This window comes from Drosophila biarmipes, chromosome X (genome assembly GCF_025231255.1).
Source record: "Drosophila biarmipes strain raj3 chromosome X, RU_DBia_V1.1, whole genome shotgun sequence".
In the NCBI taxonomy this organism is placed as follows: domain Eukaryota; kingdom Metazoa; phylum Arthropoda; class Insecta; order Diptera; family Drosophilidae; genus Drosophila; species Drosophila biarmipes.
The window spans coordinates 17,770,624-17,791,595 of NC_066611.1; the positions used below are offsets into that span (position 1 = coordinate 17,770,624).

The 20,972-nt window shown below is 40.8% G+C and overlaps 1 protein-coding gene across 1 annotated transcript; it reads left to right on the plus strand.

Moving 5' to 3' along the window:
* The first annotated feature begins 19,009 nt into the window (after window positions 1-19,009).
* LOC108023310 (uncharacterized) lies at window positions 19,010-19,972 on the plus strand. The gene has a single exon (XM_017092611.3). The coding sequence runs from the start codon at window positions 19,125-19,127 to the stop codon at window positions 19,833-19,835; it is 711 nt and encodes a 236-aa protein (XP_016948100.1). The 5' UTR covers window positions 19,010-19,124; the 3' UTR covers window positions 19,836-19,972.
* The last annotated feature ends 1,000 nt before the right edge of the window (window positions 19,973-20,972 follow it).

The following is a 20,972-nucleotide window of genomic DNA, read 5'->3' on the forward strand; positions in this document are numbered from 1 at the left end:
CTGCAAAAACATTTTTCAAAACATATCTCAAGGATATTAAATTTAAACCCCAACGTTACACAGTTGTTAAGACTTCTTAGGCCTTAAAGTTTTGTTTTCTACTTCTTGCATCTAATTAAAAAAAATTCCAATATAAAATCTAAAATTTCAGGATTGTTTCCATAGTTTGTAATGTAGTATCTCAATGTACTTTTTTGACGAGCCAAGGTGAACGGGTTTCAAGGGGTTCTCAGCTTTTCTTGGCAGCCATAAAAAGGCCATATCCTGCTGCCGTGTGAGATTTAATGCGCTTTATGCAAAGCGCGGAGCTCTCATTTAAATTAGATCAGGTCCAGAAACGGCCGCAACCCCTTCGGCCGTTGGCGAGGGGAAAAGCGGAAGAGCGGGTGGAAAACTGGCGACGAGCAGGGGCTGAAAATGTCTTAATTGCTTCTGTTCCTGCCTGACATCCAGAAGTTTGATTAAAAAGTTCGCACGTCACTCAATGAGGCTAATCAAAGAGCGAGCAGGCACCAGGGATGCGATAGAGACGGGGCTGCCGAGCGAAAGTTTGTTTCAATCAATGCGGTTGGCAGATACTTTTATATATATCTGGCTACAATTTCCAGCGGCAAAGTTGTAAACGAGCACATAAATAACCGGGGCTCTGCCTTCAGTGGATTGTGGCACTGGAGGCGAAGCCAAGGCCGCCAAAACGTCAATGGAATATCAATTTTAAAGCAGCCAGAAGTCGGATGCGGATACAGATAATAGACACAGATACGGATGCGAATGCGGATGCGGATGCGGACCGGGGACTACAGGATGCAGGATACGAACTGGGGGATATACGGACACGGATGGACTGGCTCATTGCGAAGGGGTGCCCTGAATAAATATGAATTCCGGCGGGACGGCCTCATCGCTCCCCGCAGTGCATCCGTACGTATGTGGCCATGTTTTCAGGTCTATGACAATAACTTGACGCTAAGCCCAAGTCAAAACTGGAATTGAAATGCCGGCTGGTGGAGGCGAACAACAACCCATGGCCATCTGCTGGGGGCAGAACGGATGGGCCACGATATGGGGGGATGGAGTGTTGCATCGGGGATTTGCCGAGCTGGCTAAGATGTAAGCCGATGGGGCTGTCACTCCTTCTGCTCTTATTTATTCTCAGCCAAAAAACTGCCAGATGGATGGCATATTTGCCTGTTCTTATAGCAGTGGCAGGGCCATAGTCTTTGCTGTAAAATATTGTTCCTGAAGAGCAGTTTACTTCATCAAAGCAAATCAGCAGGCACTTAATCTAAATGAAATTTAATATATTGAACAAACATCTACGAGATAGTATTTATTAATAAATATAGAAAGGGCTATCTCTATTTTACAAAACAAATCATATGTTCTCTAAGACAGAATTGAATAACATACAAAAATTGCAGGGGATAGGCTCTGCAATGCATCCCCGATCCCTGGCACTCGATCCCCCGACCTTTGACCCAGAACCTCGAGTATTTACACAGTTTCCACTTTCGAATCCCGTTCCCAAATCCGGATCCATCTGCCCGGCACGTGCTCCTGCTGCCATCCGAAATCCCTGTCAGCTTCCAATTTGAATGTAGCTGCCAGCAGTGCCATTGTTATTTGCCTCTCATCTAATTCAATTATAGCCACGAATATTGGATCATAACTGGCCAACAACCTTCTTTGCCAGTCCCGCTCTTCCGGCCAAGAAATCTTTGTTGCTCGGGCCAGAAAGCGAGGCACATGGCCAGCAACCGAGGAAGATGGCCAACGAAAATAGCCCGCACAAACAGTCGCGAAAAAAAGGGGAAGAGCTTGGCCGGCCAAGATGAAGCTGGAAAAATGCCGATAAACGGAAATACAAAACAAGAAACGTGCACAAATCTAATTTCCAAACAACACGCGCAGAGCCAAACAAAAATGGCAAAGAAGAGCGGAAAACTGCGGGGAAAACTGAAATGTAGAAACCCAGAAAAACAACAAAAATAAAAGAAGAAAGGCCGAGGCTTCTGGGAGGAAAGGGAGCCTTGGATACCCTGGGTAAAAGTATTTGCCCCTGCTGATCTTTAAATGAATTTAACAATATTCAATATATTTTTGGAGAGCTTATTTTGCCAGCTATAAACAGGGAAATATATTATTAAAATGATTGTAGTAATTATAATAAATTCAATAGTTACTATAATAATTTATAGAATAGTCTATTGAAATACCTCTATCTTAACCTATAGATGTTATTATCATCTTATGGGCTAACAATCTCCTATCCTCTTTTTAACTTCCTTATTATTTCCTCATGTTGTTTATCATATTCTCTTTTTTTTTGGTGAAAACTTTTTATTTCCCAGGCCTCTAGTCGGAAATGCCTCTGCCCAATTTTAAAATATATTTTCCAGGGTATGGCAACAACATGCGCGACGACGACGATGGCGAAATTGAAATGGAGATAGATGCCAGCCGGAGCGAAGGAGCGGGGCGAGCGGAGCAAAGTGAAACTTTTCAATATCCGCATCCGCTCATGAATAATAATTTATAATGGCCGTGGCCGCGTGTCATAAAAAATCGAGCGGCAGAGGCCTCGCCTGCGACTTTGAGTTCCACTTCCACTTTGACTTTGAGGACAACTTCTTCCGGGGCGAACAAGTGTCTAAACCACCTGCCACCCGCCGTCTCAAGCGGTTTTCCCATTCTACAGTGATTTCTGAAACTACAAACTACACACATTGTTTGGCCAGCTCTCCAACTTTTGCCACACTCGTTTGAATAATACTAGAATTTTCGGATTTATAAGTTATTTGCAATAGTTAGGAATTTTGATATTTAAAATCAAGATATTATATCTTTTAAAATTATTATGATATTAAAATAGGGTCATTCTGTACCTAAAATAAGGTCAAGGTAGCATAGCTTTTTAGTAATATTTTGGTTCAAAACATATTAACGTCATATTATTTAAGCCTTTAAAATAAATACTAAGTATTACTTGTACATATTATATAATATTTATAATTTGGTTTGTAAATAAATTAAGTTATATTTTTTTATTAGCAAATACATTTTATTTACCACTTAAAAACAAAAGCTTAGGGGAACTTGTTCTGATATTTATACTTCCGGCTGAAAGTATATTAAGTTAAGAATTAAAAATTAAAGAACAAGTTTTAAGCACTGCTGTCTTAGTTTAAAAAAGGAAAGTTAGGACTTATTTTTTTCCATATTTTTCTATAGAGAAATATTATAAGTGAATAAGTTTTCTCAGGCCTAAAAATACTTTCACTAGAGTTCCCAAGGCTTCGTTAAAAAAATTGCATAATAAAAACCAAGTTCCCTGGAAACATGACGATAAGCCGATCCTTATCCCTGTAATCACTGTACTTTGGCGCTGACAAATAAAAAGTTGTGAGCGAAAATGTAACTTTGGCTCGATGGCGAGATGAGCAACATGTATGGGGTTGGTTTCCGGGGCGTCGGGGGATCGGGGGATCGGCAGCCGGCTCTTCCGTTCCGTTGATGAGTGTGTCACTTGCTACACCTGCTTGCCACACCTAGCCACCGGCGCCCCGCCCCCTTTGCAACCGCCTTCTGCTGCAGAAACCGGAAAAAGTTTGCTCGCTCTGCGGTTCTTTGCGTTTAGCTTATGAATATGACAGCAACTTTTGGGGGCAACTGTACTTCGCTCGCTTTAAGCTAATGAAAGTGCCTACCTGGCTTCGCCCCTGCTAATTAAATGGCACATATCGCATGCAAAACGAACTCCTGCCAATTGTACATTTGCAAATACACAGGGAGTCCTGTGAATATCGCACTTCCAGCACTGCTTTCACCTTTATGGGCCGCCTTTCACGCAGTCATGATAATGATAAAACTTCGACTGGATTGTTACAAAATCACGCCCACCCAGCCGCGGCCCATCAAATTCTTATTAGCGCTCAATTTCAATTGATTCGCCGCACAGAAGGAGCCGACAAAAAAAACTTTTCCAATCAGCCAAAGACCAAACAATCCTTCTTAAAGGAAAGCCACCCGGCTAAAAAGTTCGTGAGCTTCCCTCTTTCGCTCGCTAAAAACCCAATTAAACGCGTCATTAAATTATTTCGCAATTTGCATATATTTCGTATTTCGACTCAATAAAATTTCACACCTGAGTGAGCGACCTCCGCCCACACACGCACCTGCACCTGCCCTCCTTTTTTCAGAGCACCGCACTACCCAGCCACCCAATCACCCAGCCACCTTCATTAACCCACGACAAGTTTTCTCTTTTCCGTATTTTTCCCCGCTTTGGTTTTTTCCTTTCGCCCCGCATTTCATTTTATTTTATTTGTTCTTTTATTTTTATTTGTATTTTCATTTTTATTTTCATTTTCATTCTTCAATTTGTTGTCGATGGTGTTCTTAAACTTGTTTTGCTGCTGGCACAGCGCACTCGCATATTATATATATGGGTAGTTTATGCTTTTGTGTAAATACGTATTGCGATGGCATTAGCTTAAATAGTTGCGGTTAAGGTGAGGTGAACTTTCTGGGAATTTCGATTGGTCAGGATCGAGGAGTCTGAAAAACACAAGCTGCAAATTGAAAATAGGTCTTTAATAAAGATTTATATTTATAAAGTATTTTCAAGACCCTAGAAACTTCCCAGAAAAGTATTCGATTTGAAAATGTCAACTTATAGTACATTAAATTTAGAATTTATTTTTAGAATTATAAGAAGGCTTAGTTTGAACTTAACATATTATAATTATATAACACTTATTATAATTAGATGATTTATAGATTTAGATGAATTTATAGATTTTTTTCTTTTGCAAGCTCTTGACGCCCTAGGAAGTCAACCTTGATTTATGATCCCCAAAATGTTGAGGGTATTCCCAAAAAAAGAGGCTCTCCCCAGCATCCCCTTTTTCGGGGGCCTGGGCCTGGCGTGGAGCCAATGTTTCCTCTGGGGATCTCCCTTAATGACCCAGAAATGTATGCAATACGCATTTAATTCATTTTTTCACCCTTTTTTTAATTTCTTCAAATATCTCAACCCGAAACCGCCTGGCACCCCCCTTTTTCCAACAGCAATGCACGCACATAAAATAAATAAATACGGGGGAGGAAAAAAAGACGGGAAAAGCGTCTACATGAGACGCATATTTAATTCCCCCGACCCCTTGGTCCTGTCACGAAAGGATTTTTCATAGCCTCCTGGTTTTGGACTCTGTTTTGTTTTGTTTTTTATTTCACTGAGCTTCACTTTGTTTGCTTTTGTTTAAAGGTTTTTTTTGCGCTGCTACTCGCTTTGTCGCTGTTTTTATGCTTCGGCGAAGGAAAAAATATGTTGGCCATATCAGAAATGCAATTGTCGTGTTTTTCAGTTTCTTTTTTGAATATTTATTATTTATATTTATATTTTTTTATTGAATAAGGATTATGTATTAGAGGGATTACTCCAGTATAAACGTAGCATAGGGTATTTAATGTTTCGATTAAAATCTTTTCTTCTTGTTAAATTTAATTTGGTGCACACTTTATTTTTATTTCCTTCATTATTAATCGCATGTTTACACACCAGAAGCGCAGCCTGCATGGGTGTGTGTGTGTGGGTGAGGGGTGTGGCCCGAGGGCGGGCCGGGAAATTCTTTAAATTTCGAAACACGAACTGCGAGGAGCCAAAGTTTTATTATATAATGAAGTGCGATCGTAAATCACATCTATTGCCCGCTAGATGGCGCTGTCAGTGTTCAATATGGCGGCATAAAAACCAAAATGGCCGCCGTGCCCAGCAATTAAGAGGAAAAGAGAGGGGGAGAGGCGGAAACGGGGCCTACCGGAAGTAGGCACAAAAGGTCAATTAAAAAGTGTCATTGAAAAAAATCGATAAATTTGTATACACTAAAGTTAGGAAAACTTGTCTTTAAAATATTTGTATTTTCAAATCCATTGTTCATCAACGTTTAATTACAATTTTTTTCCGATGGCAAAAACCCCCTTTAAAACGTAATTTACCAGTGACAGCAACCGACAAGAGAACCAAATAAAAAAGTTAAAAACTTAATTGAAACGAGAAGGGTTGCGAGAAGACAGCGTTTAACGCAAGCAACAAAAAAATTGCCACGCACACACATGGTGTGTTATGAACTACCCGGTTTTATCGGGAATCGCCACCTCTGCCACTGATAAAGTTCAAAAGTGAATGCTTTTTAGTTGCACAAATTGCCAAACAAACAAAATTCAATGCGGGGCCGGGGCGGGGGAGGGCAAAAAACAAAGGAATGGAAGGGGACTAACACAACAACGTGGAAATCCAAAACAACAACCATGCAAACACACATCAAGTCAAGGCAAGCCAAACAGAAACAAAACTGTCCCTGGAAAAACCGAAAACTAAACGCCACCGCCAACGCCACTTTTCCCCGCCCACCAATCGCCGAAGAAAACCTCGAAAATAGAGTGCAACAAAAAAGGACAGGAGCTCGCATGTAAGTGCACAGAAATATAACTGCTTTTAGTTTCCGCTTCCGTTTTAATGCACCGCGCACCGCGGTCACACTGGTCGCTGTGGTCACACTGGCAGGGTGGTGGTGCTGTGTGCTGGGTGGTGGGTGGTGGCCTGTGGGTGGCCAGTTTTTGTTCGGTGGGTGGGCTGGAAATCAAGGCTATTGAAAAAGCGGACCAAAGTGCGGCAGACTAAATGCTCTTAGAGCAAAGGGTTTTCAAAAGCGTTCAAAAAAAGAAGGGATGGAAAGGAAAGTGTAGGGAACATGGAGTTAGAAACAATGGAGGATAATGGAAGGTCTCAAAACAGGAGCAGATCAGCTGAAAGTATGTTCGAAAAATCAAGCATAACTGGTTCAAGGTAAAGTAAAAAAATTAAATAAAAATAATCTAGTTACATTTAACTAGCAAAAAATGAAAGAAATATTTAAAAAAATTATAAATTGTATATAACATAAAAAGGTAATACAAATATGTTAAAGTTAATTTTAAGCTAAATAAATAATAGGCTTGATAAATAATAAATTTTATTTAATTTATACATATTTATGTAAAGAAAACACTATATAAAGCATTGTATTCCCAAAAGTGTATCTCAAGGTCGCATTTTTGGGCCCTTTTTGAAAGCAGGACATATGTTGAGACCCGGCAAGTTGGTTACATTTCTGGAATTGGTCGAGTTTCGGTTGGTTAGTGGGCGGATAGTGGCTCCCGAATTGGTGGTTCGCAGCCGCCTTTGTCCTGCGTGCGCGGGCTCCCTCCTTTATGTGCAATATTTCGCAATTCTATCTGTTTGGCGCTTTGGATTCGAGTTTTTATCCAGGTTCGAGTGCTGTATTTGGCGCGACCTTAGTTTTAATTGACAGAGAAATGTAACGGGGGGGAAGCTCGGTTAGCGGATGTTCGCAGCGGAAGCCGCGTTTTGTTTCCACTTTTCCGCTCGATTTTTGCTTCATTGCGATGTGATATGGGCAACTTCCGCCTTGCACTTTGCATTTCCGGCCAGCGAACAAAGCACGCGTCATTTGTCAGCAGTCCTTCACCCCGCTGGAGGAGGACCTGCGCCCTGCTCCAGGACTCGCATCGCTTCACTGTCATCCGCAGCCGACTCCATCAATCTGACAGGTGGCAAGTAAATTGAAACTCCATTGAAAGCCGGAGTTGGAGGTGGCAAGGGTGGCGGGGGGGAAACAGGAGTCGGACAAAGCGGCATATTAATTACGGGCAATCTGGCCAGACCTTCAATCCAAAAGGCCGGTACTACAGGCAATTAGAAGGCCTTATGAAAAAGAGTTCATATCAAATGGGCTGATGAAAAGTTTCCTGAAGGGTTTTCAAAATAAGAGCAATTACTTGCATACGTTTAAGGAGGCATAAACAAGGGTTCACAAAAGTAGACAAATATATTTTTAAAATAAAAAGTATAAAAAATCGAGTATTTAAGTATTTAAAATAATTTTTGAGCGCATATGAATGTTAAGGAAAATAGGTATAAATTCGAATGAACTTAAACAAATGAATATAATGTCTTTTAACAAATAATAAACTAAATAGATATTAAATTATAAAGGTAATATGTATTTAATTAATAAGGTGACCTCTAGAATTGATCCCTTATACGAGTGCGGTAACAACTTCATAGGCTTGCTAGAAGAAATAGTTTGAGTCAGGCCCGAGGTCATAGGTCATTGTCGTGGGTCGGCGATGGTTATGGTCTTATGGGTTGCAGCCGCACTGCTCATTTATTCATGTGCAATTCTCGGACACCGCTTGTGTGCTTTCCACGTGTTTTAATTAGTTTTCCAGGGTTCATCAGCTTACCGTTGCCGCTCGAGCCCCCAAAGGCCCGGCCCAGTGGCCCCCCGAATGGGCTCGACTCCGGCTCCTCCAGCTCCTCCAGCTCCTCCCCCGGAGTTCATTGCCGGAATAATGAACATAACAAATCAACGGGTCGTCATTAGGCGCCCCAGTGAAATGGGCCAGGAATGCCGAATGCCGGGGCCTGGGATTGGGCTCTATGCATAATTTTTCAGCTCACTGAAGCAAAAACAAAGTGTTGACGGCTCCAGGTGCTCGAAGGTGGGACTACAAAAGTAATTACGGCCCGACCAGCTGTTGCCCAGATTAATTGCCTCCGGCCTAGGCAATGCCTGTGACTGTGGCTCACAAAATGGCCAGGCAAAACAAAGGAATGTCATATGATTTTTGCTGAACACATTTACTTAAACAAACTAAAGAAATGAACCTAAATATTTGGTTAACCCGCCGAATATATTATTTAAATTTCCAAACTCTACAGCTCTTTAAGAGCCGGAAGAATCGCTTTTATTGGCCCTAATAAAGCACACTTTTCCCATCTGGGAGCAGCATTTCCAGCGAATTTGCGTAAAAAACAGCAATGAAAAAGACATCAAAGGGGTGAAAGGAAGCCGAGGCCGCCCAGGGAATATTTCTTGGGAGCAGGCCAAGTAAATGGAGTTCGGGTTTGCAGTTCCTTTTCAAAAAACCCGTATACATCCGGCGAACAGCTGGTAAATGTATTTCACACTCTTTGATTAGGCAAAAATAATGCAGGTTTCCCTGGGCAAACAAAAATAGAAGAAGTAATGCTCACTGAACTCCTTCGTATTTAAAGAAAATGCACATTGATTGCAATCCGAAATGCTCTTTTGGAAAACATTTATGTTTGCAGATTAAGTGCGAATAATTGAAGCATTCCAATTCCCTGCACTTCCATTTTTCCGTGCTGTAAATGTTTGTGAGCACAAATTTTATTCGGCTTTTCCCCTTTTTTTGTGTGGGCGGATGGGGGCGGTGAAAGTTTCATTTAAAACGTGGCCATTCCCTCGGCATTTGGGCCAATCAAAGGGAATCAATTTGCCGCGGCCCCATGCGATAGGAAATGTGTAATTAAAACCGACTCCATGCGCAAATTATAATTTCGTTAAATGTAACTTTCCGGTTTGCATTTTTATTTCCCACTGCCGCACGGTCGCCCGAGGAAATTTGATGAAAAGCTACGCTCTGGCTCTGGCTGGAAATGAAAATTTGATTTGTCTGCATTTTAATGAGTTGCCCCTGCGGCAGCCTTGATAATTATGCGATAAAAACCCTCGCATCGGAACATGGGGCGTACCGCATTTCTAGGGTTTTCCGATTGTTGGCGCAAAAAAAAACCAGAGAAAAACGGAAATTCGCGCATCCAATTTATTGTCGGTAAATTCTACCGCACTTGTTTAATTGGAACATTAGCCCGGGCGCCAAAATGGACCATTAGAACAAAGCGAAACTGAACTGAGCCGAACTAAGCCCAACTAAACCGAAGCCAACTGGAGCGGGCGCCATAAAAATGGCACATTTATTTGCACACCCAAACGAATGTGCTGCATCATCAAATGCTTTATTTGGACACAACATGCAAATCAGCCAAAAACGCTAAATGGCTAATTCAATTAAAATTCCACGGCAAATAATAAAAATCGCCGGCGAGGGAAGGGGGCAATTTATGGGGGCGTGGCACAAGTAAATCAACACGCACAGCAACAAATCTCCGGCACACAGCAAATGAAGTTTATGTTTTTTAATTAAAACTGCTCAAAGTATTTCAACTGAGCGCGAAGGGTCAGCCATTCGACTAGCTAGTGCCCTGGGATATCAGTACATTAGTTCTATTATTTCTTTTGGACTTAAATCAAATTTAAAATTTATATTATTTTTGGAATCACTAGTGAGTATTTTTAAACTTTTATATCATAGGAAACAATATTTTAGAGCTAAAGTATATGTGTACTTCCAAGTAAAACCATATTCTTATTCACTATGGATCTATCATATATAATATATTATTAACTAATTAATAATTTATATATTTTACTTTATTACAATTTTTATACAAATATTTAAAGGGGTGTCTCCGTGACCCAACTACAATAACCCCATACATTTTATTTAGTAATAGTTAATTAAAATGCAGACTAATAACCAATATATATATGTATATAGTACTAATATTATAATCTATATGTATACTTATCAAGGGCTATTATAAAAATATATTGAGGTGTTCTTATTCGACACATTAGTACACATACATCTTTTTCAAACTTATATTCAACTAATCCTCGTGCCTAAGCCACCCTCTCGCCTACTGCTACCCCTCGCGCTCCCTAAACAATTGTTTTGTGCTAACCGCATTATGCGCAGGTGTGACCCAGGTGCGCGTTTGGCTATTTAAAAATTGGTCAGCGGTCATAAATTCCGAACAATTTCGGCCACGTTAACAGAATGTATCCGTGTGTTTGTGCGCCAAATGAAATCAAGCATGCCTGATGAGCGGGCGGGGGCGGGGGAGGGCGCTCCGTTTCCGCTTCCGGTTCACGTTGCCCTGCCCATGTATGTGTCCATGTCCTGTCCGTGTTTATGTCCATGTTTATGTTCTCCGTGCTGCCCCTGCTTTTGCTGCCATTGCAGTTTAATGCGTTTTTAAAACGTACGAAAATTATGTGGCAGGCTTTTTTGTGCTCACGCGCTGGCCGCTCTAGTTTAAAACTGAAACATATAAAAATAATTTATGGCAAATTATTATAAATATATAAATGTCCGTGCGTTCCGTCCGCTGAAAATGGACAGTGTTTGCATTGAATAAATTTTAATGGCACTGCAGGACTTAATCCGTATGCGATGAATAAATAATCAAAAGTGAAAAGAGCTCTGCGAACGGCTACAAACGGCGCATTGATCGTTCTCTATCTAGATTTGACGATGATTTAAGGCTCGAAAGTAGGCTGTACAATAAATAAATTCCGGCTCAACTATATATTTATAAAACAATATTTATTATGACAAGCGGTGGTTAGGTTTTTGTGGCCCGCTTTACGAATATGATTTATTCTGGCTCTGTTCGTTTCTATGTCAGGGCAAGGTAACGCAAAGTGAGGCAAGATTATAATAACAAATAAATGATAAGGGTTAAGTAAATCGATTTACTGAAATTCCTGAAGCATGTATATATCCCTTAGGAATACTTTCTTTAATGTATGTATATTTTTACTGTTCACCAAGGCCTGGCTAATCGATTGGCTAGCAGTGCACTTGCCTAATCGATGGCCTTCTGATTGTCTCGACTGCACTTTCCCTGCTTACTTCCCACCCCCAATCGCTGCTCGATTCACGCCTCATTTGCGAGGGGGTCCAAAAAATGAGGGGCTACGTCAGCCTCAGAAGGGCAAGCGATTAATTATGCGCATAGCAAGTTCCCGGCTGCCAAAAGGGGGGCTTAAGAGTCCTCTGCCGGGCGGGGGCAGGGGGGTTTACAGACCCAAACTTTCGGCACACATGTGACGTGTCGGTGTTGGCATAATATATGCATTCTTATTAACAATCTCGTCGCCATTCTGACTCTCAACAACTCTGGAAACGCCAAGCACCCACCCCCCCTCATTTGGACCCCCTTTCTGCCGGCTGCCGCCGCCGCCCCTTTTGTGGCTGCTTCATTTGGATGTGTAAACGTGTTATTTATTTTCTCCTGCCCCGGCGGAGCCAGGAAAAAAGAGGAGAAAGAAAACTGAATGTTGCCTTTTAAGTGGCAATAAATCAAATTGTCCTGTTCTCTGCCCTCTGGGAAGCTGCCTTGGCTCGAGAGCGCCTCAAAAAAGGAGGCGGACTGGGCCGGGGGGGCGTGGCAGTCAGTCAGCGAGCTGTTGGCAACTTACTTTCATATTTGACTTAGTCATAAAAGGCAAAAGCGATTCGCTTTCAAGCTAGCCAGGGCAAAACGTAGACACACTGCAAGAAATACTCGACTAGGTGCTTGCCTTGAAAGAAAAAAACAAGTTTAATAGATAAATTATTTCCCTGAGTGTGCTAGGAACTTTACTATTTTAATTTCAAATGGCATTTATTTTATAACATTTAAAATAAATATTCCCTAGTTGCCTTAATTTATTTTAAATGTTTTTTGCTTAAGAGCTTTATTCATTTATTTAATATTAAATAGTTTATTTTATATATGTATATATATAAAATAAATAGTATCAATTATGAAAATTAATTTAAAACGGATTTAGATTAAGAATAGTATTCATTATTTTTTTAAAATAGTATTTACTATACGCTTTATATGTATATTATAGTATTAATTATTCTTAAAATATATATAAAATATAAACAATGTTTTATTTTCTTACAAGCTTGAGTACATTTTTTTAAACGATAAAAATCCATTTTTCAATATATTTTTGAATGCAGATTGATTGGCTTTTGCATTGTGCCCATAAAACAGTCAACTATATTAATGTCCGAGGGCCTTGAGCCAGTCCACAGCCCGCCGATAAGAAAAATAAGGGCTTTTATCGATAATATTTTTCGGTGTGCCGGAAAGCAAGGACTAAAGACTAAGGATCTGGGCCCCAAGTCAGTCAGCTGTAAGCCACTGAAGTGTGTGTGTCTGCGTGTGTGTATGGAGTGTGTGTGAGAGCGTGGGTATGCCTGTGTGTGTGGCATCGCGGCTTTGTGTGCTGCGCTGTTTGTTTAGCGTTCCATAAGCTCTTAAGCTCATTTCGGTTGCGTTTTATTTGTAACTTGAGGCACCCAGCACCCAGCACACACACAACCCACTCACACCAAAGCTGACTTTATTTATTTAAAATAAAGCTGCCAGCCAGCTGAAATATTGAGTCAAACAATTGCAAGACGACAGCTGCAGCTTCAAAATTAAAGGAGAATCCAGAGAAGAGCCAAAAGTAGGGGATAAATGGCTGTGCTGGGTTGGGGTAAATACAAAAGGTTGGGCAAAATTGAAAGGGGAACGGCTGGGGAATACGAATAGTAGTTAATCCCGGCCAAATGTTATCAGACAGCAACCTGCATTTTCCACACCACAGCCGAAAGAAAACCGCTCAGCTAAATATCAACAAGTGTTGTTAGAACCAACAAAACGCAGAAAAGTAAGAGTCACTGCTTCGGGGTACATTGTCTTAAGAGCAGTTTAAAAGATGAAAGGAAGTGCGGTTTGTGCTTAGAGCTTAAAGAAACCAAGGAGGGACGACTAATTTGTACTTACTTTTATAAAAAACCCCAAAAAAGTACTCTAATATCAACAGAAACTGTTGTTTTTAAATTTCTAAAGAAAGGGCCTTAAAGTATGCAACAAAATTTTGTAAGTCTGGAAATTTGATGCTTTTAAGGAGAGTAAATATAATTTGTAGGTTTAATTGTTTATATCATTAAAAATCATTTTTGAAACCTGGAAAAAAATTCCCAGGGGGGAACAATTGCAAATTAATATGCCTTTTTATTTATGCAAACAGCCCCACGCCCACCGCCAACCGCCCCCCACGGCTGGCGGTGCATGTCTTTGTGGCGCTTTGGGCGCTTAGTAACAACAGAATTTAACACCTTTTGATCGGCAGACAGCAAACGACCTGCAGGGGTGTCAGAGTGTGAGTGTTTGTGTAGTTATGGCACAGAATAAATTCCTGTAAGCCCTACTGAAGGGCACACATCCACACACCCGCACTCGCACACTCGCACATGGTACACCACCACCCAGGCAGAGCCGGAGACTCGGAGACTGCGGGTCCGACTTACATATGCTCGTTATTCATAAACTTAATGCCAAAGAGAGCATAATTTTCATTTTGCCAGCGTTTCGGGTTTTGTTTGCCCCGTTTTCGGGGAATCACCCCACGGCAGCGACCCACCCAAGAATGCACAGAGAAAAATAATTATTTTACGTATTTTTAACCACATACTGCAGTATTTTGAATTCAAAAAGATAATAAATACTACAAAAAAATATACCTACATTAACATAATTAATTATATTTGGAAAGTGCTTTTATTAATATTTCATGAAAAGGAATTTTGTGGGTAGGAAATGTAAAAAATACTGAAACTATTATTTTTCAGTATTTTTTCAGCATTATAAAACAGTATACAAACTTATCGTAAATCATTTCAAGTAAAAGAAGTCAAGGAATTTTTTAAAGCCATTTATGATTATCTGAAAATTATTATCTGCTTTCATATTTTTTTTTGATTACTAAGAATGAATGTATATCTAATTTCTTGAAACCCCTTCTGAAAGTATAAAGGATCTCAAAAATGTTATAAAAATACCTTAAATAATATGGAAACTTAAGGAAATTATAATAATTGACAAATGAACTGCCCTTCTGCCAGTGCAAAACTAAGGCACATAAAAGCCAAACATTGCCCAGAAACAGGCAACAAGGTGGCGATGTGAAGGGGTGGTGCGGGCTGCGGGAGCAACAATAAACTTGTGTAGCAGCGTCGGTAAGTGGGAATTATATAAACATATACATCAGTGAGCAAACACTCACACACTCGCCGCAGAACGCGCACACACACGCGGAATGGCAGCTGTTGCGGCTTCATATCGCCGAGAAGATCGCCGTTCGCCGTCGCAGCACACGCGGCGTATGAGTAATACGCAGAGTCGATGAGCCAACTGACTGAGTGACTGACTGACGGACGGATGGCAGATGCGAATGATGTGCTCTCGATGCCAACTAATCCGAAATTTGGCGAAATCATTTCAGAATTATTTGTATAATGAAAATATATATGTTTATACTTTATAAAAACATTTTTTTTTCTAAGTTTTTGTATTTTTTTTTTGTAGTATCCTAGCTAAAATACCAAATTTCTGTTCATACATGATGTATCATTTAAGATGTATATACTTTTAGATTACCAAATTGGTGGAACCGTTTGTAGTTTAGTCGATGTTTATTTTAAAAATATATATGTATATATTTTTTAAAGAGTTTTTTTTAGTTTAAGTTTTTTAGTCGAAATGTGAAATGTATAATATATCATAAAAAAAGCGAATATACCCATAGATTTTTAATATTTTTGAATTATTATTATACACCAAATTTAATTTTAATATATTAACCTTCAATATATAATTTGCCTAAAAGCATAGCATCTTTGTTATACAAGTTCACTTTAAACAAATGAGTACACCAAAGTTGCTGTATTAAGAACATGATTTGATTTAATTTAGGATATTACAGTATGACAAGATTGTTTTTTTATTACACTCTAACGAAATTGAATCACTTATGGCAATAAACTCGGAGGGATTCTCGTTGTTTCTGCGAACTCTCCGCGACTTTATGACCCCTGATAATCGCTTTCGCTGGAGCTTAAAGGTCTTAAGGTCGGGCAAATCAGCTAAGTGAAGGACCCCTTGAAGCGCCCCTCCAGGAACTGGGGCCCCCCTTTCCACGTCCATGCATTTGAACCGGAGGCCAGAGCGACCCCGTCGTTTCCTTATCTGCTTGTCGGGGCATTCGCTCGATTCGTATTTCAATTATGCATTCCGGCAGCATGACCATGGATGCTGCAGTGCATCCCCTCTAGACCCCCCTTGCCAGGCCCCTGAACTGCTGCAGTGCACTGCAAACAGCAGGAAAATAAGAAGTACAGAGTGGGGCGAAATTTTCTGTTACATTCCGCATTCCGGTCATTAATACGCCATCAACAGCTTCGTGGAGCCCAAGGGGGTGGCACGGGGTGTGGCGAGGGGTTAGAAAGGGAGAGAGCATAGCTGGCCAGCATCATACCCATCGTCATAGTCATAGTAATAGTCACAGCATTTTCCAGGGCCACACTGCAAGAAAAACATTGGATTACAAAGAAAAACATATATTTTTAACGCTGGTATTTTTAAAGTACTAACCATAGTGTGACCCTTTACGGAAAATAAAAAAATATTTCCTTTTATATCGTAGGTCCTCTCTGATTTAAAAGGATTAAGTTTTGATATTTAAAAAAAAATTAATGTAATATAATTTTAATAATAAATTATTACGTCTCCCAAATTGTTAACACCTAATAAATCTGTAATTCTTAGTTACATACACAAAAATCATGTAAATAATGACCACTTTTCTCCCTGTGCATCATCATGGGCACGTCAGGTTGGCCATGCTGCCTCAGTTGAATTTTCTCTTCTTTTTCTGTCCGGCAGACACGCACGGACGGACTGTCGAAATGCAGCTGGAAAGTCCACCCACCTGCCACCCCCACAGCGCTGGAAAATGAGAGTGTCCAACGCTGTCGTTGTTGCCATTTGGTCTGTGGAAATGTTGCACGCACGGCCGCGCACCTGAGTGAAATAAGTTGAAATGCTAATGATGGCAAAACATTCAAATACCGGGGCTAACGGTCCCCAGATAAAGCGGCGATTCGATGCGGTCCGAATCCATGGGTTATCTTAATCCTGGAAAACAAGCAGATGCATACTTCCTTATTTTCTTTCTCAGCCTTTCTATTGTAGTATATTTACACAGGGAGATTATTGGAAAATGATGAGCTGCATAAAGCGATAGGTCTTTTAGCTGTACGCCTTGATTTTAGCTACGGCTAAAAAACTGCAAGGAAAAATCGTATATTTGACTAGACAAAAATCTGAATACCATTTTTGGCCATAAACATTCAGTATTTTGGCTGCTATATCAAAACTAATCGTCAGATCGAGGAATGCTATACCTCGCTGAGTTCGTAGCTGAATTTCCTATCCATTGGCAATGAAACCTGGAAATTTTTAATTTTTCACCATTTTCGCAAAAAATCATGATGCACCCCCTACAAAAATTGCGAAAATGGGGAAAAAAATAAATTTTGCTTAAAGTGATGAGGATCGTTAGAAAATCAAGCAACCTGCTCAAAACAGTCGGTCTCTTAGCTGTACGCCTTGATTTGACCAAACTACGGCTAAAAAACTGCAGGGAAAAATGGTATATTTAACTCAAATCTCAATCTCGTATTTTTGCCAAAAATCTGAATCCCATTTTTCGCCATAAACATTCAGTATTTTGGCTGCCATATCAAAACTAAACGTCAGATCGAGGAATGCTATACCTCGCTGAGTTCGTAGCTTAATTTCCTATCCATTGGCAATCAAACCTGGAAATTTTTAATTTTTCACCATTTTCGCAAAAAATCATGATGCACCCCCTACAAAAATTGCGAAAATGGGGAAAAAAATAAATTTTGCTTAAAGTGATGAGGATCGTTAGAAAATCAAGCAACCTGCTCAAAACAGTCGGTCTTTTAGCTGTACGCCTTTACGTACGCCAAACTACGGCTAAAAAACTGCAAGGAAAAATCGTATATTGACTCAAATCTGAATCTCGTATTTTTGCCAAAAATCTTAATCCCATTTTTCGCCATAAACATTCAGTATTTTGGCTGCTATATCGAAACTAATCGTCAGATCGAGGAGTGCTACACCTCGCTGAGTTCGTAGCTTAATTTCCTATCCAATGCCAATCAAACCTAGAAATTTTTAATTTTTCACCATTTTCGCAAAAAATCATGATGCACCCCCTACAAAAATTGCGAAAATGGGGAAAAAAATAAATTTTTCTTAAAGTGATGAGGATCGTTAGAAAATCAAGCAACCTGCTCAAAACAGTCGGTCTCTTAGCTGTACGCCTTGATTTGACCAAACTACGGCTAAAAAACTGCAGGGAAAAATGGTATATTTAACTCAAATCTCAATCTCGTATTTTTGCCAAAAATCTGAATCCCATTTTTCGCCATAAACATTCAGTATTTTGGCTGCCATATCAAAACTAAACGTCAGATCGAGGAATGCTATACCTCGCTGAGTTCGTAGCTTAATTTCCTATCCATTGGCAATCAAACCTGGAAATTTTTAATTTTTCACCATTTTCGCAAAAAATCATGATGCACCCCCTACAAAAATTGCGAAAATGGGGAAAAAAATAAATTTTGCTTAAAGTGATGAGGATCGTTAGAAAATCAAGCAACCTGCTCAAAACAGTCGGTCTTTTAGCTGTACGCCTTGATTTGGCCAAACTACGGCTAAAAAACTGCAAGGAAAAATCGTATATTTGACAAAAAGCTGAATCTCGTATTTTTGCCAAAAATCTGAATCCCATTTTTCGCCATAAACATTCAGTATTTTGGCTGCTATAGCGAAACTAATCGTCAGATCGAGGAATGCCATACCTCGCTGAGTTCGTAGCTTAATTTCCTATCCATTGCCAATCAAACCTGGAAATTTTTAATTTTTCACCATTTTCGCAAAAAATCATGATGCACCCCCTACAAAAATTGCGAAAATGGGGAAAAAAATAAATTTTGCTTAAAGTGATGAGGATCGTTAGAAAATCAAGCAACCTGCTCAAAACAGTCGGTCTTTTAGCTGTACGCCTTTACGTACGCCAAACTACGGCTAAAAAACTGCAAGGAAAAATCGTATATTGACTCAAATCTGAATCTCGTATTTTTGCCAAAAATCTTAATCCCATTTTTCGCCATAAACATTCAGTATTTTGGCTGCTATATCAAAACTAATCGTCAGATCGAGGAATGCTATACCTCGCTGAGTTCGTAGCTTAATTTCCTATCCATTGCCAATCAAACCTGGAAATTTTTAATTTTTCACAATTTTTGCAAAAAATCATGATGCATCCCTAAAAAATTGCGAAAATGGGGAAAAAAATACATTTTTCTTAAAGTGAAAACTAAACGTCAGATCGAGGAATGCTATACCTCGCTGAGTTCATAGTTGTTTTTTAATATCCTTCAAAAATTATAGTTCCGTTTCTATGTAATAACGTACCAGCTAGTGAAATATGGAAGAAAGTGCTTCATCTGAAGAGTCGACTCCCGATAAACAAGCGGCCGTCTGTCCCGTGGGCGATTGCCAGGCTGTGGTGAAGCACACCCACCTGCTGCGCCACATGATCAGCGAGCACCTGGACCCGCGGGCGGGAGCTCTGCCCTTTCAACTGCGCCTGCGCGAGGTGACCAGTGGCCAGCGCACCCTGCTGATGCTCACCTACCGCCAGCTGGTCGTCGACCATGACCAGTGCCTGGCCGTGCTCAACTGGAGCTCCGACTCGCCCTTCGACCTGATGGAACCGCAGTTGGATCTGCCGCCCTGCCACCAGGGCTTGACCTACCACCTGCCCGTTCTGGTGATGGTCTGCCGCACCACCTGGAAGGCTCTCCTGAGGCAAGATGTCGAGGCGGTGGCCCGGAACTCCAGAGACCTAGCCTCGGAGTGGGGCACTGTCTATCTGCTGTGGCTCGTCTCACCCTACACGCGGCGGGCCATCTACGCAAATCTGGCTGTGCTGAACAGCCAGCTGCAGGGCATCGTGCGAAGGAATCGCCGGAGGGTGCGGAACTTCGCCAGCCGGATGCCCATCAGCCAGTTCATCAACGGCCTGGACCCCTTCTTCGTCAGCCTCAACGAGGACCAGCTGGACGAGCTGTGCGACGGAGGCGGCGATCACTCGTCCGTCTTCCTGGAGGTCACCATCGTGGGCGAGGGGCAGTAAAAAGGACTTCTTCAAAATCAAAATTATTATAAAATTGTCAATGAGTTTTGATGCCAAATTTTGCATTTTCATAGGCCTTCCTTGTCACATTGTAAATTTCAAACCATAAATAAAAAACTTAATATATATTTTCTTTATCAGGCCTAGCGAAGTATTTAAAAAAAATCTGACTCCGACACTTTTGTGCTTTTAATATGTGCAAATTTATGCAAATTATCGCCGGGCCGGCGGAAAGTAATCAACAACTTTCGAGTGTCCCTGAGCCCTTGCGGCTCATCTGGTCCACTTGTGGGGCTGGTTAATAAGTCGAAACCAATCTGGACTGGGGCGTGGCAGACTTTGGCACCTTGGCACAAATTTGGCATCGGTTTATGGCTGGGCTCGCATTATTGATTCCGCTTGGCCAACTTTATTGCCCCCTTTTCTGCCAGCTTTTTTCCGAAGGGCATCACTGTTTTTATGGCCCAAACAGACACCGGATTGCTTGAAGCTGCAAATGTGCCATAAATTGTTGTCCTTTATGTTTTTATGTCCTGGCAGTCAGTCGACAGGAGGGCCGCAGCAGGCAGATCGAATCAGATCCGATTCAAGTTGGGAGTTTTAAGTGATTTTCCATGTCGTCGTTGGGGTTATGTGAACGAGCAGCTAAGCCAGAGATTTTGGTCATTGAAAGGGTTGTCAATAAATATAATTGATGCGGAGTCGGCCCATAAAGTTATGTCTATATTATTTTAGAGTCCAGAGTTAGTTCCCTTTAAACACATGTTTGCCAATGAAAAACTAATAGTAATAATATAGTAAGAAAGTGGAAATCAGGCCCCGGATAATGCTTAATATCCAACTACAATAGTTACCGGGCAACCAAAGGTACGTGGGGGAAATATAGGAAAAAATGTGTAGGATTTTTCCTCCTCCCCCTCTTAAGTAGCCGAAGAGGTAGCTGGAAAGAGAAATACTAAAAAAATGGAGCAAATAAAATGGGGCAAGAGGAACGGGAGTAGACAATGGCAACTGCCGGGCCGTGGGCTACTGCTACTTGAGATCCCAATATAACGCGACGACATGTTTACGATGCATTTGTATCTGGGCACAACACCCCCAACTTAGCCCGGCCTCATCTTCATGTTTTGTATGCTC

Bases quoted from the DNA above. Each gene is read 5' to 3' on its own strand.
- LOC108023310 (XM_017092611.3), top strand. From the start codon at position 19,125: ATGGAAGAAAGTGCTTCATCTGAAGAGTCGACTCCCGATAAACAAGCG.